At 52.8% G+C, this 24,812-nt stretch overlaps 9 protein-coding genes across 9 annotated transcripts; 4 read left to right on the top strand and 5 right to left on the bottom strand.

Annotated features, from left to right (window-relative positions):
• Positions 1-55: 55 nt before the first annotated feature.
• UCRPA7_961 (putative calpain family cysteine protease protein) lies at positions 56-3,774 on the bottom strand (the record flags this gene model as incomplete). The annotated part of the gene is made up of 3 exons (XM_007913550.1): positions 56-2,797; positions 2,874-3,553; positions 3,660-3,774. The coding sequence occupies 3 exons, from the start codon at positions 3,772-3,774 to the stop codon at positions 56-58; spliced, it is 3,537 nt and encodes a 1,178-aa protein (XP_007911741.1).
• A 7,195-nt stretch (positions 3,775-10,969) lies between these two features.
• Positions 10,970-11,684, top strand: UCRPA7_960 (putative duf985 domain protein; the record flags this gene model as incomplete). Its single annotated transcript, XM_007913549.1, has 2 exons — positions 10,970-11,252; positions 11,311-11,684. 2 exons carry the CDS (start codon positions 10,970-10,972, stop codon positions 11,682-11,684), a joined length of 657 nt encoding a protein of 218 aa, XP_007911740.1.
• A 386-nt stretch (positions 11,685-12,070) lies between these two features.
• UCRPA7_959 (putative s-adenosyl-l-methionine-dependent methyltransferase protein) lies at positions 12,071-12,915 on the bottom strand (the record flags this gene model as incomplete). The annotated part of the gene is made up of 2 exons (XM_007913548.1): positions 12,071-12,807; positions 12,858-12,915. 2 exons carry the CDS (start codon positions 12,913-12,915, stop codon positions 12,071-12,073), a joined length of 795 nt encoding a protein of 264 aa, XP_007911739.1.
• A 2,972-nt stretch (positions 12,916-15,887) lies between these two features.
• Positions 15,888-17,548, top strand: UCRPA7_958 (putative pyridoxal-dependent decarboxylase protein; the record flags this gene model as incomplete). The annotated part of the gene is made up of 4 exons (XM_007913547.1): positions 15,888-16,743; positions 16,796-16,917; positions 16,992-17,426; positions 17,534-17,548. The coding sequence occupies 4 exons, from the start codon at positions 15,888-15,890 to the stop codon at positions 17,546-17,548; spliced, it is 1,428 nt and encodes a 475-aa protein (XP_007911738.1).
• A 267-nt stretch (positions 17,549-17,815) lies between these two features.
• UCRPA7_957 (putative kinetochore protein) lies at positions 17,816-18,088 on the bottom strand (the record flags this gene model as incomplete). Its single annotated transcript, XM_007913546.1, has 1 exon — positions 17,816-18,088. The coding sequence occupies one exon, from the start codon at positions 18,086-18,088 to the stop codon at positions 17,816-17,818; it is 273 nt and encodes a 90-aa protein (XP_007911737.1).
• Positions 18,089-20,376: 2,288 nt separating this feature from the next.
• On the top strand, positions 20,377-20,959 carry UCRPA7_956 (putative complex i intermediate-associated protein 84 protein; the record flags this gene model as incomplete). The annotated part of the gene is made up of 2 exons (XM_007913545.1): positions 20,377-20,738; positions 20,791-20,959. The coding sequence occupies 2 exons, from the start codon at positions 20,377-20,379 to the stop codon at positions 20,957-20,959; spliced, it is 531 nt and encodes a 176-aa protein (XP_007911736.1).
• Positions 20,960-21,033: 74 nt separating this feature from the next.
• On the bottom strand, positions 21,034-21,859 carry UCRPA7_955 (putative 37s ribosomal protein s18 protein; the record flags this gene model as incomplete). Its single annotated transcript, XM_007913544.1, has 3 exons — positions 21,034-21,279; positions 21,335-21,684; positions 21,760-21,859. 3 exons carry the CDS (start codon positions 21,857-21,859, stop codon positions 21,034-21,036), a joined length of 696 nt encoding a protein of 231 aa, XP_007911735.1.
• Positions 21,860-22,185: 326 nt separating this feature from the next.
• Positions 22,186-22,850, top strand: UCRPA7_954 (putative u3 small nucleolar ribonucleoprotein imp3 protein; the record flags this gene model as incomplete). The annotated part of the gene is made up of 3 exons (XM_007913543.1): positions 22,186-22,322; positions 22,378-22,396; positions 22,455-22,850. The coding sequence occupies 3 exons, from the start codon at positions 22,186-22,188 to the stop codon at positions 22,848-22,850; spliced, it is 552 nt and encodes a 183-aa protein (XP_007911734.1).
• An 811-nt stretch (positions 22,851-23,661) lies between these two features.
• Positions 23,662-24,762, bottom strand: UCRPA7_953 (putative c4-dicarboxylate transporter malic acid transport protein; the record flags this gene model as incomplete). The annotated part of the gene is made up of 1 exon (XM_007913542.1): positions 23,662-24,762. The coding sequence occupies one exon, from the start codon at positions 24,760-24,762 to the stop codon at positions 23,662-23,664; it is 1,101 nt and encodes a 366-aa protein (XP_007911733.1).
• Positions 24,763-24,812: the final 50 nt, after the last annotated feature.

The raw sequence follows: 24,812 nt of genomic DNA, 5'->3' as shown, positions 1-24,812 counted from the left end.
CCTTGCTTAAACATTCATAAACATCATGATGTCCGACGAAATAAACACACTGCCATTATTCCATGACAGCTTCGTCGTGCGCTGTCTTTTCTTGTTCCGCCTCCTTTCTGACGGCCTCAACCTTGGCGTCGACTGTTTCCGTCGCCTCCTGAGTCTGGATCTCTGGTTCTTTGCCGTCAATCTTCTCGGCTTCGTCTTCCGGCAGAATGCCCGTCTTCTTCTCGGCCTCTTCGGCATCTAATGTTGCGTCTTTGGCGGAGTCGTCCACGTCTAATACCTTGCTTTCGTTACCTTCGTCTTCTTTCTTACCCTTGACTTCATCCTCGTCGTCATCAGCGTATGGGTTCGGACGCTCCACTCTCAAAGTGACAGTCTCCTTGTCCTTATCTTCGTCTGCCACCTTGTAGTATAGTCGTAAGCCGACAACAATGACAGCATTCCAGGGGTCTTTCTCAAATTCGTCTTCTTCCTGAACGGGAGGAACAGCCGATGGCGGAGGCGGCAAAATCGGTAATGAGCTCACTATGCGCTTGTTCTGCTCCATCTGGATGTCGAGTTCTCGATCCGATATCTCAGAGACACTTGAGATACTACGAAGGTCATCGTCTGTATCGGAGTCAGAATCGAGATCACCGGGATGACGTGGTCGAAGTCCAGGTGGACCAGGTGGGAAAGGACTTCGTGATCGATCACTCATTGGCGATTCAATGCCGACAGCAGTCTGAACAGCCTGATCCTTCTTCGATGAACCCTCGGATATGACTTCTGAGGAGATCTTGGGTTCGAGCATGGGACGCTCTGAAGATTTGGAATCGCTAGCATCGCTAGCACTGGGAGCGAGCGGCTCTTGCTCGCGCAGCTTTGAGTCTTTCGGTGGCTCCTCACTTGACTTGTCATCGCTTGGCTTCTCAGATCGGTCCTTCTGGACTGCTTCTTCTTTAGGCTCTGATATTTCAGCGGCTGGCTGGTGACTGCTGGTTGCTTGTTCAACAGCGGTTGGCGACTCAGATTTCTCAACCTTCAGCTCTTCGGCTGGAAGAGGCAGCTGGTGCTTCGACTCTGCTTTATCGGACTCAAGAGGCTCTGTCTCCCTGCTTTCATCCTCGTCAGGAAATTTGTCGTGCACAGAGCTTGCCGGCGTATTTTCTCCCTGATCCGTACTCGAATCGCCATCCTTACCAGCATCATCCCTCGAATCCGTCTCAGGGGCATCAATCGTAACATGCTTCTCGACCCTAGCATCTTCATCCTCGCTCTTCTTGGTCTCTTCGACTAGGTCTTTCTCTTCGGATTCTTGACCCTTGGTCTCTTTGGGCCCAACAACAACATCTGGATTTTGCCCGTCAATAGGTGGTTTGCTCCCCTGACTCTCTGGCGCAATCTTCTCGCCATCTTCATTCTTAGACTCAACAGCTTCCTTCTCCGTCTCTTTAGACTCTTTAGACTCTTTAGACTCATGACCTTCCTTCTCCTTGGCCTCCTCCTCTTTCTTCTTCTTCAGTTCCGCAAGCTTAGCTTCTCGCTCAGCTTTCTTTTTCTCGATCCTTTCCTTCTTCTTAGCCTTCTTCTTCTCGGCGCGCTTGCGCTCCTTGGCGACATGCTTCACATCAAGATAGTAGTCTTCGTGGCGCTTCTCCATGACCTTCTTGCGGTATTCCTTCCTCAGCTTGTCGCGCTTGCGCTTTTCATACGCCTCGCGCGCAACCTTCTCCTCAGCGCTCTCGATGATCTTGCCCTTGCTGTGCGCCAGGTCGTACGCCAGACCGATACGGATCAACTTCTCGCGGCGCTGCTTGGCGTTAGCGCGCACGACCTCCTCGGGCGGCAGCAGTTGGTCGTCGCGCTGCGCGTCGATCTTGACGAGGACTGTGTAGTCACCCGCCTCAAGGTCTAGTTCCACGTTGACGCTGCGGTTCATGCGGTAGTACGTCTGGCTGCGCACGACGTAGTCGTCCTCGCCTGCTTTGTGGAGTCGGAAGCTCAGCTCAAAGCGGTATTGCCCTTCAAGGCCCTTGAAATACCGCTCGTCTAGTTGGGATAGGACGAGGACAACGGGACCGGCCTTGGCTAATGTGAAGGCGAATTTGGTATCATGGTACTCAAGCGTCCATGGCACGGACAGAGTTGTCCAGATGGAAGTAACCTTCCAGTCCGGGCCAAAAAGACGAGTACGATCGAACGCCTGATACTTCTTGAGCAGGTCATCATAGGATATCCAGAATGAGCCATCATCACCGAAACGATGGCCCAGCTTGGTCAACCACTCTGGTGTCCACTCCTTGCTGCCATCGCTCCAAGGACCCTTCCACTCATGCTTACCCCATGGATTCTTAAGCAGGACTAAGCGTACGCCATCGATCTCCACGGCCTTCATGACGCTGTATGCATGTAACTCAACGATGCCTTTCCGCTCGCCCCAGCCGCGTCCCCAGACGCCCGTCGAGCAGCCAAAGAGAAACAAGTCATTGACCTTCATGAGCTCTTCTTTCCAAAAGTGCTCCTTGTCGAGGATATCTGTCGTGTAGATCTCACTGGTCACACCTCCGGTCAAATCCTCGATACCCTCTCCGGTGAAGCCCCCCTCGATCGCGCTGTAATCTCCATGTGCCTTTGCGTATGCCTTCTCCAGCAGCGGTAGCCATGTCTCATTTGGATTCTCGCACTGCGCAAAATACAGTGCACCGCTATTAGACTGGTAGATCTTGCGATATGCCTCCTCAGAGTTCACCCGCTCACGGTCCTCCCACAGGATCCGTTCTAGGAAGCCCTCGTCATAATCGGGCTTAGTGAGGTAGAGCTAGAAGCAGTCAGCATGTCGTAAGATCGCTTATCTCATGTTTCAGGGGTATTCAATGTCTGAGCCGCAAACATACCTTGTCATCAATGATCTCGCTGAACCACTCTCCGTCGCGGTGGAAGACAAAGCCGTACACGCCGACCTCGGGGTCGTGATCGACGCAGATCTTCTCGATCAGGCCCGGCTTGTTGCTGAGGGTACACAGCGCCGCCATCAGCCAGCAGTCGCCGTCACGACCCTGCCGGACGTCGTTCGCTGTGGGGCCGTCGATGTAGAACTGCGGGCTATCGAATATGTCCGGGACTCTCTTCACTGCCTGTGGCCGGAAGGTAAAGTCCATGTCGCCGTCCCCGGGCCGCCGGCGATCATTCTCCCTCTCCACCTCGCTCAGCAGGCCGAGGATGCCACCGCCGCGAGACCCGCTGACCGTCTCGGCCCGGTCCTTCTGCGGCTGCTCGCGCCGGACAACATCGTCGTCGTCGCCCTTCCTCCCGCTCTCGATCTCGCGCTCGTTATCCAAGCTGTCGAGGCAATCCCGACGGCCTAGCTTCAAGTCGAACTCGAGATCAAAGTGCGGGTCGCGGTACCTCTGGTTCACGCGCCGGCACTCCTTGATGATCTTGGCCACCTTGGCCTTGCACACCGCAGCAGCTTCCTCGTACGAGGCCTGCGTCGTCTGCCCGCCGCCAAATGCTCTGGAAGAAGCACGCTTGGCTGCCTTCTCAGCATACGGGTTCTGGGGAATGATAGCAGTGGCTGTAAGCGCATGTGAGTGAATTGTTCTCGCCGAATGTCGACAGTAAAAGGGGGTTATGGGAAGGATGATATCCTAACGGGTCAAGCGTATGTGGGAATACCTCACCTTTGCCTGGAGCCTTAGTGGTGAACTTATTCCAAAACTCGTCGAGCTTCTCCTGGGGGTTCTTCTGCTTGGTCTTCTTGCGCGGCGCCATAGTCAGCGGCACCTCGGCCACCATCCTTCTTGGCGGGCCGTCGCCAACGACAGAGCCGATCGACGACATTCTCCTGTCCTCTTCTTATAGGGGGTTTACGGGTTTAGTGGCAGTCGCCCCTTATAGGCTCTCTGTCTCCCGACGCACTCTCGCCTCGCTTTTCCGTTTCCTTTGCTATCTGTTGTCTGCTTTGCTGCTGCTTCTGTACGAGTAACGCGACATGCACTGTGGCGTGGACTTATACCATTGGATCCCTGCGGCTGGCCCTGCGCTGGTCTGGCTGGCTGGGGATGAAAGGCAGAGGGCACCTACGTCTGCGGGGTTGGCGCAACCTGATTTGCACAAGACGTGACAACAGCAGCAGGCTCAGCTTTTATCCCGACTGGCGAGAGCGCACAAGTCCTGCGTGAGAGACGTATGACTTGCTTGTGCGTGCGTGTGGGCGCGCGGCGCCTGAGAGAGAAACGCTCGTCAGACTAGACAGACAGACAACAACCAGCTGCCGGGGCTGAACGGACGAGATCTAACGACCGCTGCAGGGGCCTTGTTACTCTAGCGCTTTCGTTGCTATACTGAGAGAACTTGCGAGTGGTTGCGAGATATGTGCTGATGTGAAGAGAGAGAGAGAGAGAGAGAGATTGCAAGAAAGGGAAGAAAGAGCAAAGCTTCAAAGCCACGAGAGATGCTTCAGAAAAACAGTCATGCAATTCAGCTCGCAGGCTACTGTCTGTCAGCCTTCTCTCTTGGTCACACACATATATATGTATATCCCGCCCCCAAACCCGGGGACTGGAGAATAGGTAATGTAGGGTAGGTTGGCGGTAGTCGGTCGGTGATGGAGGGGTGGGGAGGCGGTACCTTGAGCTCCAAGAGTCGCCTCAAACACGGGACACCAACAACACCAATGTAATCTCAACTTGAGGTAGGGTACCATACGGTTTTGTACTGCATGGAATGATAGAGTCAAGCAGAGTTACAAAAGGTTCAAGGATTGGCCACCCAGGGCATAAGGCACAAGGCAGAAGGTGGAGAAGCAATAAGTGAAGAGTCGGGAAGAGAGACATTTGTTGGAAGAAGAACAAGGCAACCATCGGGAGAGGCTAAGCACTGGACATGAGTGAATGGCAACTAGCCATTTGATTTGGCCTCTTCCCGTCTGATCCATCACCAGCTGCAGCTGCAGCAGTAGGTAAAGTACGAGTATGTGAGTGAGGAGCCCCAAGCACGATGCACCTGGGCTGCATAACACACCCACACCACCTGAGCATGTCAGGCCAGGGTAAAGCAAGGCAAGGAAAGTATTCCCAGAGACTAGCCATACAGCTGATGGGCGTCCACTATCTTACCTAGTAGCGGAATAGCTGGCTGGGCGTGGGCGGCGCCGTCGTACAGTAGGTACATACATTTATGGACGGGACAAGCGGCGGCGGTCTGCGTAATGTCGGCCAGCCGGGGGTTCCAGGCTGTTCCAAGGTTCTACTCTAGTTCAGCATCTAGCCAACAGAAATGCCGCCGATGGGGTGCATGGATAGACTCAATGGGCATACGCAACAGGTCTGCATAATAAGGCTGAAGTGGGGAACGGCTTATTGTTCATGGCCCTCCTGAGTTCCCTGTCTGTCTATCACCTTTGTCAGTCTTGTCCGTCTTTCGGTCGGCCACTTAGTTAGTTATATAGTCAGTCAGCTGATAAGTCAGTTTCCGCAACAACACACGCTGAAGTTGCAATTCTTGAAAGTATCAGATCCAACAGTGGGGCAAGGTACAATACAAAGTCAGAGATGCAGAGACGAGGGCATGGGGGTGTACTAAGGATGTGCTGTAGGTATGCTGTGCGTCGAGTCACCTCGTTTCTGTCCCCAATGGAACCCAGCAGCATGCTCCTCAGTTACCTACTGGCCGCCACCAATGATCCCGCTTCTCACTACCTTGTCTACTTACCTCCCTAGGTAGGTACACAAAGATGGTGGGAAACACACCAACCGCCGCCGCCGGATACCGACTTTTGGTGTAGATCACGGATAGACGATGGCTCGAGTAAGAAGTTAACCTGGCTATTCACTGCAGTCATCATCCTACTGCCCTACGCAAGGTTACGTCTCAGCACCTAGTTCCAAGGAAAAAGGATAAGCTCCCCTCCTCTGTAGCTACCCGGGTATATAGGTAGTTAGTCATACCAGTGGAGCAACGTGATCTCGGTCTGATAATGACCCACCCCGTCTTGTGAGTGGAAAAGTCCCTCTCGACGGGCTTACGGGCTGGATCACGAAATCTGATGGGGGTCACGGGAGTGCCGGCGAGGCAGGCAGGCTGAGGAGTCGACAGGCGGCGCAGGCTTGCGGAGGTTCTACTAGCTAGTTAGCGGCCAGGCAGGCAGAGCAGAGCCTCCCAGTCTCCATAGCCAATGTTACAATGCGTCATGCAACTAGCGAAACAATGACGATCTCCGAGAGCAAGAAAGAGAGAAGATGACAATTCGGGTTTGGAATGGAACTTGACTTGACTGTACGGAGCCGTCAATCTGTCCGTAGCTGCGTACTACCGGGTGCGGTTAGGAACGGAGGATGTCGGCTTGGTACAGCCTCCCCTTCCAAGTGACACACCTCTATTGGAGACGAGACGCATAGATGCGATATGCTTTGAGATCAACAAATTTGTGTTCTCTGTATTGATGTCTGCATGATGCCATATCATAGCCACAATTAATTGTAGAGTATCGTACAATAGCACCCGTGATTCTCTCCAACAGTATATACAAAACCCCGTCATCGTCGTCCTTTGCTTTTTACTTCGTACACGTATATCACCATCACCGCATATCTCTCGCGCTGAGACTTGCAAATGCGTCTGGGCTGTGTCTCCCGTTACTCCACTCCAGACCCGACGCCATCATGCTGTCGCGACTCCTGTTTCCAACCATGCTGTCCATAGTTGCCACCTGCTGTACAGCTTGTGCTGGTGCGGGGCTGCTGGTGTTGCTGAGGAAAGGATTCTTGCTTCCAGGTGAGAAAACAGGAGAGACAGGCGCCTGGGGTGGGCTTGCCGGCGTCGGCTGCGGCTGGACCATCTGGTTCAGAGACGCAGGCAGCTGTTGCGGCTGTTCCTGGGTTGGAGTCTGATACGTCTGCGGTGCTAGCTGCGGGTAATTATACAGGGCCATGATGGACGCCTTGTCTGGACGTTGAGGAGTTTGTGCCATCTGCTGCCCATAGTATCCCCCCTGCTGGAAATGGGGCTGCACCTGTGCTTGCGGCGACGCCACGGGAGCAGGACTGGGAGTAGATCCTGACATCTGGTTGAAGAATGGATTATTCACTGGACTCTGCTGTACAGGTGAGCTGTAGAAGTTCTGTTGCGCCTGCTCGGGAATCTGGCCTAGTGACGGAGATACGATCCGAGTCGGCGACCGCGTGAAGGGGTTGCCCGCATAGTTTCCGAAGGTTGTCGCAGTATTAACCGAGAGCGTTTGTAGAGGTGGCGGTTGCTGCACCTGGGGCTGGGAATTCGTAAAGAACGGGTTATATCCTGTTTGTTGTGGCTGAAGATGTGGTGTAGGCTGTGGGTATGTCTGATTACTATTAAACGAAATGGCGGCGAAGTTCTGTGGAATCGAGGGTATCGGTGGTGTCATGGACTGCTGATAAACAACTTGCTGGGCTTGTTGATTAGGAGCACCCCCGGTATGGTGGGGGAAAAGGGGTTGGGAAGGCGCTAGAGCCATGTTCTGGAAGGCCTGGTTGAGAGCATCATTGCTCTGTGAGGAAGACATTCCGAACGGATTATTGTTGAAGTAAGGATTCCGGTTCTGGATGTTCCCTGTAGACTGGGACGATACTGGCTGAACGGGGGACATGTCGAATGGATTGTTCGATGCTGGCGAGAGTGGCCGCTCAGGCCGGGTGATGGTCAATCCTGCACCAGACGGTGCTGCCGGCGTCAATGACCGGCTACTTGGAGGTGCCTCGCTTGTAGGCGTTGGTAATGATGACCTGCCACTTCCTTCTCCTAGCCGGACCAGCGCCTCGACTGTTCTCTCCAGGTTGCCGTTAACGCCCTTGAGCACAATCGCATTCCTCTGATCATCTCCGAAGCCCATATCCCTCAGTTTAGCCAGCTTCCTTTCCGTGTCACTCTCGTCTTCAAAGCTCACGCCAGCACCGAAGACCTTCGATGCCTTGTTCCGCGGTGGCGAGACTGGGCTGCGATCGAAATGGTCTCGAGTTCCGCGCGCAGCATCCTTCTTGGCCTTGGAAGATAAGGGAAATATGGAGGATGCCGACCGGAACCCAAATCTGCTTGGGGTCTTGGGAGGTAACGGAGGGGGCGTTTCATCGGATTCAGTGCTGCCAGTATTATGTCGTTTTGATCCGCCCAAGCTGTGATTCGTGTACTTCGTCCTAATGAACCGTTCCATTGCAGAGTCGGCTTCGTCAGCATCGATGGGAACTGGAGGCTTCTTGTTCTGGGGGTTATAGAGCTTGTTGGATGTGAGGTTGCCGACTTTCTTCATATTCTGCTTGCTTTATAAGCTTGCTGTTCGAAAATGTATAGTCCGCTCGGCCTGGGTTGAACTGACCTCAACTTGCTCATTTGACCAACTGTCCATGCTTAGTGATTTGACCTTGGAAATGTGTGTGCCGAGCTTGCGATGAATGGCGGCACATCGCATGCACAAGAAGACGCCCAGCTATCAACAACCTGTCAGCTTCCGACTCGAAAGATACCATACGGGAACAATCGCATTGAATCGACAGAAAGGACGTCGTTTGGATGGAATCGTAGATAAGAACATACACTCCATGATGCCCAGCCTATGGGAGAAAGAACGAGTTAGCACAGCAAGTTCACAGACGGCAGGATGCAACGAAGCTGATCGCGCTCCCAAAACTCACCTGGATTCCGCGTTCCGCAGTCTGCGCACAGGTTGTTGCCGGGCACGTTGCGTACGAGTTCCTGCAAGACCTTCTCATTGCGCGCCTGCTGGCGCTTGCTCTGGGTGGCCGACGACGCCATGTCGCGTGCTTGGATGCTGCGCGATGCGTGCGTCGGTCGGGGGGATTGATGATTTGCGAGGTAGAGTTTCGAGGTCCAGGTCCGGGTCGAGCCCAACGGGCCGCGGGAGGGTTTTCTTGGGTCTGGGTCTGTAAGTTGGAGGGCTTGCTGGGGGTTGGCTGGCTGGACCAGGCTCGAGGCCGGCTGGTTGGATGGATCTAGGAGAGGATCCGAGGGGCTGGCACAGGGGGTGCCAAATTAAAATATGGGCGGAATCGCGGAATATCAACGTTATTAAGGCAAGGAATAGAGTAGCGGTTCCCAGGAAAAGACAATTAGATGGTTTGGCTAGAGAAAGTATAGACGGCGCGGGGGAAGAGCAATTAATTAATGGGCAAGGCAAAACGGCAATGATGATATAGTAGCAACTATAGTGACGTGCAGACAGCGGCTGCAAGCTGAGACACGCGGGTGAGGAGGAGGAGGATCAGCGTTTGTCACGTCGCCCACAATCCAGCAAGACTGCAGCAGCATGCACCTCTGGCATGATATGGTATGGCATGGCATGGAGACGAAGATGGAGGAGAGGAGAGGTTGGCGTGAAAAGGAGAAAGACGATGAAGAGAAAGAAGAGGGCCCAGATCAAGCTCCACGCCGCAACGGCCAACCAAGAAAACAGGCGAATCAATAATCTACAGTGCTAGCTAACTCTACTTGACTGATCCATGCCATCCTCAACTCCAACATGCGCGCAGACTCTGCTCTTCCCCTCTTATCCATGCAGAGTTAGGCCTGTCGAGTAGCTCCCTGTTGCCATCTTGCGTCTTGTGTCGAGAACACACGGACGGGCGCACTGATCTTTTGACTAAGAAATAGGGGAGCACCAAAACTAATTTAGTCAAGTAGACTTCAATATCTTTTCTACACACGACTCTTGCTGCAAATGCTTCAACTTCTCACCTGTCTTTTGGAAGTGCATGACAATATGAATTTGTCTCCTAAATCCTCAGCAAGATCGAGAAACGTCCTCCCCCTCTTCGCTCAAGTCGAGGGTCTATCTGCTATCTGGCCCTCATCAGGTGGCGCCATCGATACCACCCTCTTGAGTAGTATCCTTGACTGTGTAAGCGGGCCATGCCCACAGGAGGGGCTCGAAGCCACGGCGTGTGGGGCAAGACAGGGGATACAGCAGTCAAAAGACCAACCTTCCCACGCGGCCATTTGGCTAGGCGTAGTATCAACACCCCCTGGCGCTTGTGATGGAAGATACGCCGTATCTCGAAGCTAATTAACTGGCTTCCTGGGTAGTTAGCTTGTCACTCCTGGTCAATACGTGTGATAGATGTGTAGTGTGTGATGTTAGTCGGAGTGAGAAATTCGACTCCTTCGTTGACCACACTGAATTTGATGACTTCTCCCAAATCTTCCAAAGCCGTGAAGATCCCATCCAAACTTTTGAGGAACGGCATCTCTCGTCCAGCATGCCTACCTTGGTATAAAGAGCCTCAAGTGAAGCTCATCCAATGAAGCGTCCCGTCCTCGTTGGCCCCCAACTAGGCTCACTGGACTTTCCCAGCTCCAGGGAAACGATCTGCCAGCAAGGCTGGAAAAGCTCAAGCCGTCAGCAATAAATATGAAGAGATTGATCTTCCGGAAGTTCTTCCTCTTCTCAAGACAACCATTCTTCTCAAATCAAAGTGCGTGTTGTTCTCTCGTTGATACATTACTATACACGGCCCGGGCTACTCGAAACGGAGGGGCCGATTGTTGCGGGTGTCAAAAGCCACAAAGACCGCCGAAGTGTTCGGCCGACACTGCCGGGTTGCAGGTGCTCCCCCACCGCCATTAGAATGTGTTACTGGGAATGGACGGGCAATTTTCGGATCTTCGTTGGGTCGAAGCGGGTCTGTCTTCCTTCCGTCTTCCTTCCTTCTTGAATGATCAACGCCATATCATGGGAAGGATTCTTCACCGTTTCTTGTGGCACAGCAATGGATTATGTTACAGTCCCTGAAAAGGCGGAGTAATACTTTGCATGAAGCTTGGTGATCCGTCTTATATTCTTCGTCATCAATTTTCTTACTCAGTTTTACAACTCTAGAATTCTGTCAAGATTTGTAGTTTTGCAACAACAAGCTATAACTCGCATCAATTGGAAGTCTGACTTCAAAAACAGTTATATAATCGCAAGAAAGCGCAAACTTCAGCCAGTGCATCACCATCCGCAATGGCCGACGAGATCCGCCCCTCCTTCCCAGTGAGCAGCTCGCCGCCCCCGGAGTCGGCGGCCATCCAGTCCATCATCTCGGCGCTCGACCTCCAGACGCACATTGAGGGCGGCTACTACGCCGAGACGCACCGAGACGCACTGCTCGTCCCGTCGCCGTTTCCCGAGACTCCCGCTTCGGAGCTGGTCGCCCAGCGGCCCGGCTTCGACCCCAAGCAGCGGAACATCTCCACCACCATCTTCTACTTGGTGACGCCATCTTCTCCCCAGGGAAACTTCCACCGTAACCGAGGCGTGACCATGTACGTGGGGCATCAGGCTGGCGTTTTGCGAGACGCTAGTCGAGACCTCATTGATGAAATCTGACAAGATCACCAAGCTGACCATCACCAGACACACACTGCACAAGGGCCGCGGGCGGTACGTGCTGATCCACGCAGATGAGGACAACCGCATCGAGACCTTCGTGGTCGGCCACAACGTCGCCAAGGGCGAGAAGTTGCAGTGGATCGTCACGGGCGGCAAGTACAAGGCCAGCTTCCTGCTGCCGGACCAGGAGGGCGGCGACACCAGCAGCGAGGGCCTGCTCATCTCCGAGACGGTCGTCCCGGGCTTCGAGTTCTGCGACCACGACTTCCTGTCGCTCAAGGGCCTGCACGACCTGCTCGGCGAGGAGAAGGCCAAGCCGCTGGAGTGGCTTGTGCGGAAGGATTAGGAGTGAGGTTACTTTGCTTCATTAGAGCATATCATGAAGTTCTAGAATGTGGCTCCCCTGAGTAATAGGGCTTGTTAAGGATGAGACAAAAAGTACTTTCTAGCTTGAATCTAGATCATCAAAATTTCTAAGGCGTCATATACATATATTCTCGTGATCTCATCATTCGTACAGTTATCCCGACATTATGTCATTGACCTCTCGGCCGCATATTCGTCTGGTAAGGATTTAGTTCCGGTCCAGGTTTCCTACCCCATACAACATAGAGCTTCTGATAGGCGTGAACGCTCTTGTCAACGAGAGACCTCCTCACTGGTATGAGAGACATCTATTTGCGGATCAGAGGTTAGTTGTTGATCTATTAGAAAACCAGTCGAAGCAGAAGCTCATCTCACCTCGATTTCCTCTTGCGTCCTTCCGTACACGCGGTGATGTAGCCCCAGTGTGAAGCCGCTCAGGCCGTCTTGTAGATTACACAGCCAGCGCATGCCTATCTCTTTGTTCCGCCTGTCCGACGGCCAGCCATTGAGAGGAACCTTTAGGATTTCCTCGTGGACATCAACGAAGCCCACTTCAGTGTACCAACGTTTCAAGTACTGGCCGTCCGAAATGGGTCGGTTCGCCTGCAGTGAAGCATAATCCAGCTCCGTTGCCCATTGAAGGAAGCTGAAATCGGGCGGCATGGTCCCGTCATCACAGTCCGGTATGGGGACCATCTCCTGGGACTCGCACCAGCCGCCGGGACGCAGGTTGTCAAAGGCCTGCTGCAAGATGCTCATCTGCATGTTCTCCCAGCAGCCGAGGGTCATGCGAGTGTGTACGTAGTCAAAGGGGCCGTCTTGCCAGTTGTACGTCGAGTCGTCGATATGGAACTCGACGTTGGGCGAGTATTCGTCCGGCTGGATCGGCGAGAGCTCGGTGCCGATGACTTGGGACTCTGGGAACTCGTCGGCAAACTCGATTGCCCACTTCCCCGTGCCTGTTGCTATGTCGAGTACCTTGCGTGGCCATTTTTTCCTCGACCACGGTGCGAAGTAGAGCCTTCGGCCCATCACATCGTGGAGAACGTCGTATTGCCAGTTCAGCCGCTCCTGTTCTCTTGCGTCGTTGGGGTAGTGATATGCTGAATGAGATGTTAGTTTGGTCAAGACGAAGGGGGCGAGGCGCCCTTACAGCCATCTCTATATGCATGGTAGGTTCTTCCGTTTTCTAATCGATATCTGTGGATCATGTCACGACTTAATCGACAAAGTTAGTTGCAAGTATAGAGTCTCTCATGTGTAAATGCTTACTCCGCTTGTGAAAGTTCAGACTTGCATTGGTGTTAGTCTTTGGAACGTCTTTGGGGACAACAGAGATTTCAGAAACTCACATTATTACTGCTAGACCCTGTCCAAGCGGACTGAAATGTAAACTGGAAATCTTCGAGGCCTTCGCCAATCATGTTGAAGGTCATCGCTGCATAGAATCCATGAGACCACTAAGAGCAGAGCTGTGGGCAGGACAAAGGTTTTTGTTTGTTGGCTCTCTTCAGATCGAGAGGCAAGTGGCAGCTTGGATGTCAGATTCTCGACACAGTTGAGGATGAGACAGAAATTCCTGACGGGAAAGCAGGCAACTTTATTATATCGGACCACATAGACAGGTGCCCAATACAGTTCATTAAACGCGCCGAAAAGGACTGGGCGGCCCAATGTCTAATTTGCGACCCAGCACTCTGGAACCGGCGGTCAAAAAGCCTTGGCGTGGTGGAAACGTCCCCCAGTCGAGGACCCGGGAGTTTGGGAACGCAATCAGAAAACTACCCGCAGGGCAAACAAAGTCTTGGGGCGGAGGGTTGAGACTGCAGAGATTCGTCGTGTGCGGCGTTCTGATTGGCAACATGCAAAGTCCCAACCTTTGTTTCTTTCTTTCTCTCAGCTGCGCATTCGGGTCTCCCAGGAAAGGGGGGCTCGTTGATGAGTTGGTCAGGAACGCCTATTTTTCGCGCCTTGCTTGTATGTGCGCGCCCGCGCCTTCACCGGTGTGGAGAGGGCAGGCTGAGAGAAAGACACTGGAAAGGACGGGTCGATCCCTCGTGTACTTGACACAAGAAGTTTGACCTGGAAGATACACGCACAGCTGTCCGTGCTTGCCGGATCACAAGCCCCGGGGAAGGACGGCGTGTTCAATGAAGAAGAAGTTGTGTTTCGGAGGGACAGGAAGGAAATGTTAATACAAGGGTAGACGATTGACGATCCTTGCGGAGAGAGGAGACAAGAGCCACGAGAGAGCGAGGATTGCACCTGGGTAATCTTCTTCATCGGCTTTTACGGGACGCGAGGAGGAGCCCCAGAGCCTTGGAAGCGCCTCCTGAGACAGATAAGAGAGATAGATGGGGACCCTGGACAAATCTAGCGTAATAAAAGAAGGCAGTTGCGTGAGAGAATATGCAGCAGCATGCAGGTGTAGTCCCAGTTCCAAGCCTGCGAACGAACGATGGGGACTCGGGTAATGGCCCAGGGCCCTCTGGGGGCCTCCTTCCAGCTGTGCCTATCAATGCCATTGCGGGACTGGACAACAATGGGCGGCGGAAGCTACCTTAGCACACTGTCGACCTACCCTACAGTCGACTAGGGGGCACTGGGGTAGGGTGACGGATTGTCGGGATGGATGGTGAGAATCTCGAACCGCCAGGGTCCCCCTAGCTGCCGCTGAATAGGTAGTCTCCCGGGAACTTGTCCAACTCTAGGAGCTCCCCTTCTCTCTCCCGCTTCAATTGGAAGACGATGACATCTCTTCAATTTCCGTACCGAGCCGATTGCTACAGTAAATTGGAAAACATATGCAGATGGAAACATCAGAAGCAAGGTCAGGCTTCTCGTAATCTCGCGGCTCGGGGCTAAGACAAGTCCCGAGCACAGCTCCTTGGTAACTGTCGCCGTTACCAGTACTCTGGATTGCTGGAGTGAAGTGACACGTCTCCGCATCACGGTGCCTACGATTCCGGCATGCAGTACGTGCAATACAACGCCACACTGAGAAGCTATTGGGCGGCCGCAAACATCGACCCGAGCAATTGGGAAGTTCATGCTGTGTTGTGACCTCTCACAATTGAGCAATGGCCGTCCAGAGAATGCACTCCCCCCTCCTCAAGAAACTAAGATGGCTTTTTTTTATTACTAGAGGCGTCCTCACGAGGCCTGGCAGGATTTTGCCAGCTTCCCAAAACGAGTTGCTTGCATTTGCTAGCATGGGATCAGACTCTCATGTATCACAATAAGTCGTATGCAAACCGGCATGCCGATTCTCGGAACGATGCACATCGGCGGGGAATACTATACCACTTGGTCAAACACATTTGTTGTTGTGGCGTCCTTCTCTCTCAGCTGATATCTTGAGATAATATCTTCACCGGGCAAAACTACCAACGCCGCATCTTCACAATGACAACGAACGAATGGCTTCTGTCACCTACCCCCCAGCTGCTGATCGGTAATAAGGTAGGACTGGTGAGATTGACGATCCCCCGATTACGCACACACCCATGCTGCCATGCCAGCTATCTCACACTGCTACGTCCAGTCATCAAGCTTGAACGATCGGAAGCAGCTTTCGGCACTAGGCTTCGTCTCCCGCTGACGGGACATCTCTGCCGCCCCCTGTCCCTCGTAGGATTCTAAGTACGTTGCACAGCATGTGAGATGTGTGATTGTCGGAGCTCGCTTCGGTGTAGGGTAAGGTGAAATGATGGCTATAGCTAAAGAGTTTTAACATCGTTGAGTAATCCAAAACTTAGAAAATAAAATTACAGCGAGAATGATAGCCTTTTCTATTGCGGGTTGTCCACCGCTATTTAAGACATGCGCCCTCCGACGTACGAGCCGCGACACTCTAAAGCAAGGCAGGACTTTGCGAACCTAACTCTTAGTAACTACCCGCTTTTGGGAGGTGTTTACAGTGACTCACTAACGGGATTTGATGTGAACATCTCGGTGACTCTTTGTGTCATTTCAATATGTACGGCCAAGGTGAAGTTATATTGAGCTTAAGAGTTCTGACCCAATCGCCAATTCCTTTTGTCCTAAAACGGTTCAATGGTAGACGTTTAGAAAATTGGGTACAACCTCTTCTGAATAGGCTTGTCTATCTTCGTATTCAGCTGCAAGGGGTCCAAGCTCTCTGATAGCTCACATTTCACTTTCGCGCCGGGCTAGAAACACCATGTCTGACTTCCAAGGAGAGGCCTACAAAAGGCTTCGTCAGATTGTGTCCTCTCGCAATGACGACACCCTCCCTCCGCAGGACGCTATCCAGGCCGCCACCTCATCACTTCCGCAGCCCACGGACGCCAGCTACCTGGTCGGGCGAGGCCCAGAAGCCACGCTCGACCATCTTCTCGGGACAATTGTTCCAGGCCTGAACGGGCAGAACCTTTCGGGTCGGTACTATGGCTTCGTGACGGGATCGACGCTGCCGATCGCCGAGGCCGCAGACAATATTGTCTCGGCCCTCGACCAGAACCCGGCTGCTCACCTGCCCAGCCAGACCGTATGCACGACGGTGGAAGATGCCGCGCTCAAGATGCTGATCGACCTCCTGGAGCTAGGGCCTCCAGAGGACTGGCCTGGCAGGATCTTCACGACCGGCGCCACGGGGAGCAATGTCCTCGGCCTGGCTTGTGGCAGAGAGGCAGTCGTAGCCAAGCGGTTACGTCGGTCAGGCTCCTCGGACGCGAATGCTGTGGGTGAGCTCGGCATCCTTGGCGCGTGCCAGGCAGCTGGGATCAAGGAGATCCGGATCTTGACCAGCATGGGCCATAGCTCATTGTCCAAGGCTGCAAGTATTGTGGGCATTGGCCGTGCCTCGACTAAGCAACTTCCATACAGTGACAAAGAGCCCTGGAGGCTCGATATCGATGCCGTAGAGAAGCTGTTGGCCGAGGATGGGGTGGCAAGTATCATTTCTGTCAGCGCGGGAGAAGTCAATACGGGGCGATTTGCAACAGCTGGTCTAGAGGATCTCAAGAGGCTCAGAGTGTTGGCAGACAAGTACGACTCGTGGATACACGTTGATGGAGGTATGGCGAATATATGAGCTTCGATTGCACGGGATGCTAATAGCTTTCTTAGCCTTTGGGTTGTACGCGCGAGCTTTGCCTCAAACAGAGGAGTTCTCACGACTCCGAGAGCTGGTCTCTGGACTAGAGCTGGCTGACAGTATTACAGCGGATGGTCACAAACTTCTGAATGTGGTATGTTGCTTGCCTTTGATATTTCACTCCTGAACCCTTATTTCATGTGATCACAGATACTAAAAACCACAAAGCCATATGACGCTGGCATCTTCTTCTGCCGAGATGACAATATTCCCACATCCGTCTTCCAAAACGCCGGCGCAGCCTATCTGTCTACAGGACCAAGTCGAATCCTAAGCCCTCTCAACATAGGTCTTGAGAACTCTCGCCGTTTCCGCGCCCTACCTGTCTACGCAACCCTCCTGAGCGAGGGCAGAAACGGGCTCGCAGAAATGTTCGCTCGCATGGTGCTCATGGCTCGTGGGGTGGCAGAATTTATTAGAGACTCGGAGTACTATGACTGGCTCCCTGAGCCAACGGCAAACCTCAACGAGGTACAAATCATCGTGTTCTTCAGGGCCAAGAATGATGCATTGAACGATGTGCTGGTGCAGAAGATCAACGATACGCGCAAGATGTATGTAAGCGGAACGCAATGGCAAGGCAAGAAAGCTTGCCGACTTGCGGTAAGTAGTTGGAGGGTTGATGCAGCTAAGGACCTTCCGGTAGTGAAGGATATCCTGACTACAATAGCTACACAATCTTCGTCATAGAGACGACATAATAGACATAGACCTGCAGCTTCTAAGAGTTTGAGCATCGGCCCGCTTGCCATGATGGCGCTTTGAAGAACAAAACCAGGGCCGCCGAAGATCCACGTCCTTCAGTCCCCGACACTACTCCTCGACGCTCTGGAAGTCATTGACGTCGTCTACCGGCGAGATGCTTCCATTTGTCTCCTAAATCCTTCGAAATGGCGCAGGAGTAATCGTATCTCCCGAGCCGTGAGAGAAGATTCCTCAAACCACTCGTGGGATATTATGCAGTGAACTCGTAGACCATGATAATGCGCCGCTCAGCCGAACTTCTTCGTGCCGCCCTTTTGCTTTTGTGGATCCGTCTTGTCGGCCTTCTTTCCCTTGCCAATGAGCTCTAGATGGCCTGCTCGTTCGCCCAGGAGCTTCTCTGTCTTCGAGACTAGCCCGGCGGCGTATTTCTTCTGCATCTTGTCGGCAGAGCTTGTCTTTGACTTCTTCGGCTTGGCAACTCGTGCGCCTTTCTTTGCCTGCTGTTTAGATTTTCCCGCCGTAGCAGGTTTTGCTGATTTCTTGACAGCACCTTGCGCCATATCGAATTGTGTTGGCGCAAAATATGCTTGTTGTGGTTGACGTCTTGTGGCGGGCGGGAAGTTTTTTCAACCTTGATGAGAGCGGCCGGCCGAGGCTGCAGAAATATTGTCTAAGATGTACTAGCGGGGCTGAACTGTCACTACTCAGTTATCGAGGGCCCCTGTATATCACCTGTAGCCCCTAAGTTAGAGGCCTGAAGAGAGACACCCAGTAGAGGGTCACATGACACGGGCGGGACGGGAAGCTAGAATTTCCAAAGCACCGACATTGGACTGAGGTCATTGGCAGAGGAGCTTTGTAGCTTTGCAAAACGCCGCCCAAAAGCGCATCTTTCAAGGGCACACAACGATGCGAAGGTGAGAACTGTGCTCGGCTCATCTTAAGTTCATCTAATTAACTATGTCTAGTATAATTACTTCCACATAGGCCACTTTCCACCATGCGGTCACAACTGACGCGCAATGTGTACCGCCGACTGTTAGCCGGCCATGGCTTGTCTTTGCCATGCGCATCGTTGTCAAGCCGCCGATTACACCGAAGCCTACCACATGGACTGCGGCCGACAATTCGATATGCAGACCGACGGACATTCCTTGGAGTATTTCAGAAGGCTCCTCGGGAGCTGAAGGAACCTGATCTCGATCCCGGTTATGTTACACTCCTCCAGTTCAGGACAAGAGAGGGAGATAGCACCCGTCTACCGCCGAGGGCTGAGTTGCTACAGGGATGGAGAGATTTCTTCCGCTTCAAGGTGAAGCATGGCAGAACTGTCAATTCCACGCAAGCCATGTGTGCTTTGCACTTGTTCCGCCATCTTATGGCAACTAAAGGCGAGCATGGTGACCTTACCTTAGCAGACCTTTATGTTGCCCGAGATGCTCTTCTTCGCAAGCCGAGAAACGGATGGGATGACCATTTAAAGCTTTCCTGTGAGCTTTACGAAGAAATTCGTCGTCACGGAGGGCCTCGGGCGCGAACCGGCGGCCACAGCACGGACAAGGACACATTCTCGGATTACTCAAAATATATTGCCGCGATGACACAATACGGAGCATCCGCTGAGGCAGTTGAGATTCTATCGAATAATCGGCCCGGTGGACAATATCCTCACAATCAATTGGCTAAACTATGGCTGAAGGTTCTACGCGGGCTTGCAAGAGAAGGAAATGAGAGAGAGCTTCTCCAATGTGCGAAAGAGCTCGAGAGATCAGGCTTCGAATACTCTCCAGAGCTGCATGAAGTGATGACCACTTTTTATGCCACGAAAAATAAGGAACGCGAGGTCACACTATGGTTCCAAAAGCCCATCGATTTGGGACAAGCCCCAACCCCAGAAGCGTACTGGGAAGTTCTAAAGTTCTGTGCCAGGAAAGACGTGCAGTTGCCCTGGTTGACAGACCAACTTCAATTCCTATGCAATTCCAACCCTTCAAAGGAGATGTGGGATGTCATATTTCAATGGGCCGTCTTACAAGGAAAAGGTGTTGAAGACATTAAGCATATGATTGATGTTATGATTCGCAATAATCAGGGCGACGAAACTCGCATGCCCGATATTGCCACCATTAACTGTTTAGTTCGGGCCGCATGTGAAAAGTCAGACCCTCTATTAGCGGATAGGTTCATCACTTTGGCTTCAGAATTCGACCTGAGGCCGAACGAGACTACATACATTCTTCAATTGGGCTATCGTATTGGCCAGAACGATTCGAGCGGGGCATACGCCGCGTTTGATGAACTGATACACATAAGTCCACATAGTGAGGACTCTCTAGCTGTGCTCAACAAGTATCTACGGTACCTATGCACGTCGAAGAGGCCGGATCTAGAGAGGATATTGGAAGTCACAAGTCGAGTCGAACAACAATCAGTCAGCCTGGAGCCAGAAACAGTGCTTGCTATGTGTATCATGTTTCTGAAGAACGACCAGCAATACGAGGTCATAGACACATTGTCACTGCATACATTTGCGTACAGTCTTGAGGAGCGAGCAGCTCTAAGAGCAGCGTTTGTTAATTATTCACTGGACCGGCAAAACAGCACAGCTCGTGCCTGGGATTCATACTCGCTTCTCCGTCAATTTTTCCCCGAAACAGAACAGGCAGATCGAGTCAAGCTTATGGATTCATTTTTCAGCCGTAAGCGCGCAGACATGGCATGCTACATATTCGGGCATATGCGTGGCCATAACAGAGACGACATCCGACCTACTACTGACACCTACATTCGGTGTCTGGAAGGCCTGGGGCGGTGCCCTGATGGAGAAAACTTGAAGATTATTCACAACATGCTGAAGATGGACACAACCATTCAACCGACGACGAAGCTATACAATGCCTTGATGATTGCCTATCTTGCTGCCGATGATGCAGGGAGGGCCCTTGACATCTGGCATGACATAACCCATTCAGTGGAAGGCCCTTCATATAACAGTCTGGCCACCGTGTTTCGCGTGTGTGAGGTGCTGCCCATGGGCGACCAGAAAGCGAATGAAATCTGGGAGAAAATGCGCAGGATGGATATTGAGGTCCCTCCAGTTGTTTATGCAGCATACTGCGGTGCCATTGCTGGCCAGGGTCAGGTTGAAGAGGTCAAGGGCCTCATACAGGCCATGGAAGCAGACACTGGATCTCCAGTCGACATGATGACGTGAGTTACTTCCTTCCCGACGCATTATGCTGACTTACTAACGACGAGACAGTATTGGTGTATCATACAATGCTCTTCCAGGCCAAAGCCTACAGGCGAGTTTCCAAGAGTGGGCGCAAGCTGAATACCCGGCCTTATGGAAAAGGTTAGAAAAGCAAGGCAAGAAGAAGACGATGGACGGCCTCTTGAGTTTTAACCTCAACCGCGAGATGAAGGCATGATCTGTACAAACATAATATTGAAGACGTGTAGTCCTGTACATTACAAATAGAAGATGAACTGTTGTACATATTGATCACATGAGCTTGATGCTCCTCGCCGGGTTCACCACCGACTTTGCCGTCATCCTCTGCTTCGGCATGTTCTGCACCTCGCTCATCAGAATCATGGGGTGGCGATGCACACTGGGGTGTATGCCCAAGCCAATGGCCCGCCTGATGGCCTTCGCCATCTTCCTCTGGTTCACAGGCCGTAGACCCGTCTCACTCGAATGCTTGATCCGTCCCATCGCAGTCATAAACTCGGAGATGATGGAGAAGTTCTGCGCCTTGGGTCAGCCATTTCCTGTCTCCCATTTCGACCGTGAATCGACCTACCTTGTACTCGTCTAGCGGGTTGAGGCCCAGTAGGTCTAGGACATCCTTCTTCGGCCGCTGCAGCTGCTTCCACTTGATCATCTCCTGCGGGCTGAGGTCGTGCGGCGCATACACATCGCCAGGCCGCCACCGTCGCGTCATCTGCCGCGCGTAGTCCTCGCTGGTCTTCTTGGCCCGCATCCGCTCCAGCGTCGACTTCTTGCGGTCCGTCATGCGCTGCCGCCGCGCCTCGCTGTCCGCCAGGAGATTCCGCACGCGGTCGGTGGCGTCGAGCGGCTGCCGCGGCGACCTCGGCGTGCCATCGTTATCGAGGGAGAGGACTGAAGAGGTCGGGTTGGAGAGGTTCCGCACTGCAAAGTGGGAAGACGTGTTAGTTATATCCTGATCATAGCTAGCTCGAGATGTCTCCGAGCTGGGATACGTACGAGCTGCGACTGGTGCCGTGGTCGAGAAGCTGGCTGTCAATTGAGACAAGCACGACCGGCATTGCCGTGCCAGCGGCTGTAATGAGAGTCGCGGAGGCATTGTGCTGGTGTCTGAAGCTTTGGCGCTTCTTGACCAGGTTTGGTGGTTAGAGGAGCTTCGGATCGGCGAGTCGAGTGATGTTCTACCGGCACGGACCCAGAACTTTTTGGTCGGAAATTTCTTCCGCCGCAGTCCGTCAAAATTTTGGCGGGGCCGAATCTATACAGCATCCCGCATCCTCTCCAAAAACTCAACCTGAAGAAGCTTGCAGCGCGAAATAATCGTCTACTTTCAGTTCTCCTCGGTATACGAACTGCGAGACTTGCAGTATTTCTCTGCTGCTCCTCAAACTTAACTGAGGCAAGACTGGGGAGGTAATTGCCAGGATGGTGCGCAAGTTGAAGCATCACGAGCAGAAGCTCCTCAAAAAGGTCGACTTCACGACCTACAAGTCCGACAATGACCACCGTGCAGCGACCGTCGCACGGCGATACATGATCCAAAAACCGGAGGACTATCATAAGTGAGTCAACACCATCGTTCAGTAACCGGCGATCGTTCCTGACAAGATATACCAGGTACAATGCGATATGCGCTGTAAGTAAACGAAGGGCTCGCACTTGAGCGAGGGGACCAACTCACACTTTCCCTACAGTCTATGCGGAAGCTCGCGCACCGCCTCAGTCTTCTCCCGCCGGAAAATACCGTGCGACAAAAATACGAGAAGCTCCTCCTGGACAAAGGATACGACGTGGGCGTTCTCTCGACCACCTCCAAGCTCTCAGCAGTTGAGCACGGCGCTACAGTGTCGGCTTTCGCGAGGAGGCGACTACCCGTGGTGATGACCCGGCTACGGATGGCGGAGACGATCCAAGCGGCCACGAAATTCATCGAGCAGGGACACGTACGTGTGGGAACGGAGACAGTCACGGATCCGGCGTTTTTGGTTACCCGATCTATGGAGGACTTTGTGACATGGACGGTCGGCAGCAAGATCAAGCGGAATATCATGAAGTACCGGGATAAGCTGGATGACTTTGAGTTGCTATGATGAGTTGTGTGGCGGATTTGAAGGAACGATACCCATGCCGTCGATAATACGGCGTTTCCAGCAGCTGCGTTGCTTCGTGGGCTTAGTTGCTCCGGGAGGGCTATCTTGACGTGAATAAGCAACACTTACGAGAATCGTGTGAATGTCATCTAGAAATCGCAAGAGCGATAGAGATGGAAGACGAGCACAGGTTCGACATTACGGCTCTCCTGAACATCGCAAGCGAAAACCACTGCGTTACGGTGGCTATGAGAGACACTGGGCCGAATTTCAGCATGACCCTTGAGTCGATAACCTGGGCGTATGAAGAGCACCAGGCGTACGAGGCTGAGTCCCCGAGAGACCCCTTAAATGGGTGAGAGGACATTTGGTTGCCATGCAAAGTCCGCTATGGCACTCGTAGTTACACTACTTCTGAGTACATAGTTATGGCCTGTGTCTTCTAAACAGAAGAATCTGGCCACAGAAAAGCGACGCTGGCTATCGGGATAAACATTAAAGTCGACATTGATACCATTACATATTAATGACACACCAATATGAACCAGAAGATAAAGTTAAGAAAGTATCGTTTTGTGATTGTATTAAAGAGTTCGACAGAACTCTCTATAAGATTCTAATAGTCTATGTCATACAGTATATCTTTTGGTTCCTCAACTCTGGCCAAGTGAAGACTGAAACATGCCATAAATGAGTTGAGGGGGGTATCGATGCTATGCTCAACGCCGCGCTCTCTAAAAGTCTAAAAGTCTATCAATGTATCATGACGGTGAAGTCGTCTCTCCTTTTACGCGTCTATAATCCTTCTCAATTAGTCTGAATCCTCGTCATGGCCCGGCCAGACGATCTCTCTTTTGATCACCGCTCTCACGCAGCGGAACGCCACAAAGGCCCAGACGATGAACAGCGTGATAGTCATGGCGCTGCTGAGCCACAGGATGCCGTCGTTCTGCAGCGCGACGCCCATGCGGATGCAGGCGATGGTGAATCCCACGTTGGGGAACACGAAGCTCCACCAGCTGAGGTGGAAACGCCGGTCGGGCATGCCAGCGAAGACGGCGGCCACGGCCGAGATGAAGAACCAGAAGGCGAGGCCCCAGAGGAAGATGGACACGTAGATGGCGGCCACTTTGACTCCGTCGGCGACGATGGCCGGGCTGGCAAGACTGGTGAGGACTGGTGCATCTGAACCGGTGGCCGCTCCAACGATTCGCGGAACATCAGAAGCCATCGCAACCAATGCTGCGCATGTGAAGCTTGGTGGGCCGACAGCGATGAACATACCAGGCCGTTGGATGGGTAGGCCGAATGATATGAGACGTGACAGATATGTCGCGTACATGAAGACGGACACAAGCATACCCAGCCCCTGAGCGGCTAGACCAGCCGAAATCATGGACAAGGCCTGCTCTGGTGATTGAGTGGGCGAAAAGAAGCCAGCCAATGTCCCTGCTAGCATGATTGGGAAGATTGGTAAAATCCATGCTGGTGTCATGGTTGAGGTGGAGAGTCGCCTCTCAACCTTGACTGTGAATAGGAGGTGGTACTGCACCACCGACAAGAGGAAAGTCACAGCCAGGTAGGCCCAAAATGCCACGCGGAGGAAGACGTAAAGCCTACGCTTGTCGTTGTCGCCCAAGAAGATCTCGCCGTACTCTTGGACATTGGAGAGCATTGCGGCGATCGAAAGGAAGAAGGTGGAGATGAACAGGGCCTCAGATGGGTGTGTCATCGACTTAGACAGCGTATGTCTGTACAAGATGAAGCGCAGACACAGTGCTATGGTGATAAATGTGAAAAAGACGAGGTCCATAAGGAAGATGACGAGACCGATGATGTTTAGTCCAGAGAACCGATGAGGTGTCAAGGCCAGGACTAGTGCGATACCGCCAGTCGACATCCTACCGGCCATGTGTTAGTGTCTGGTCGAGGAGACATGTGGCTGCATGTAAGTTGCCTTCT

Source organism: Phaeoacremonium minimum (assembly GCF_000392275.1).
Source record: "Phaeoacremonium minimum UCRPA7 unplaced genomic scaffold PA7_03_scaffold_47, whole genome shotgun sequence".
Classification (NCBI taxonomy): Eukaryota; Fungi; Ascomycota; class Sordariomycetes; order Togniniales; family Togniniaceae; genus Phaeoacremonium; species Phaeoacremonium minimum.
Note: the sequence above shows the minus strand (reverse complement) of the source record. Positions and strands in the feature narration are given on the sequence as shown.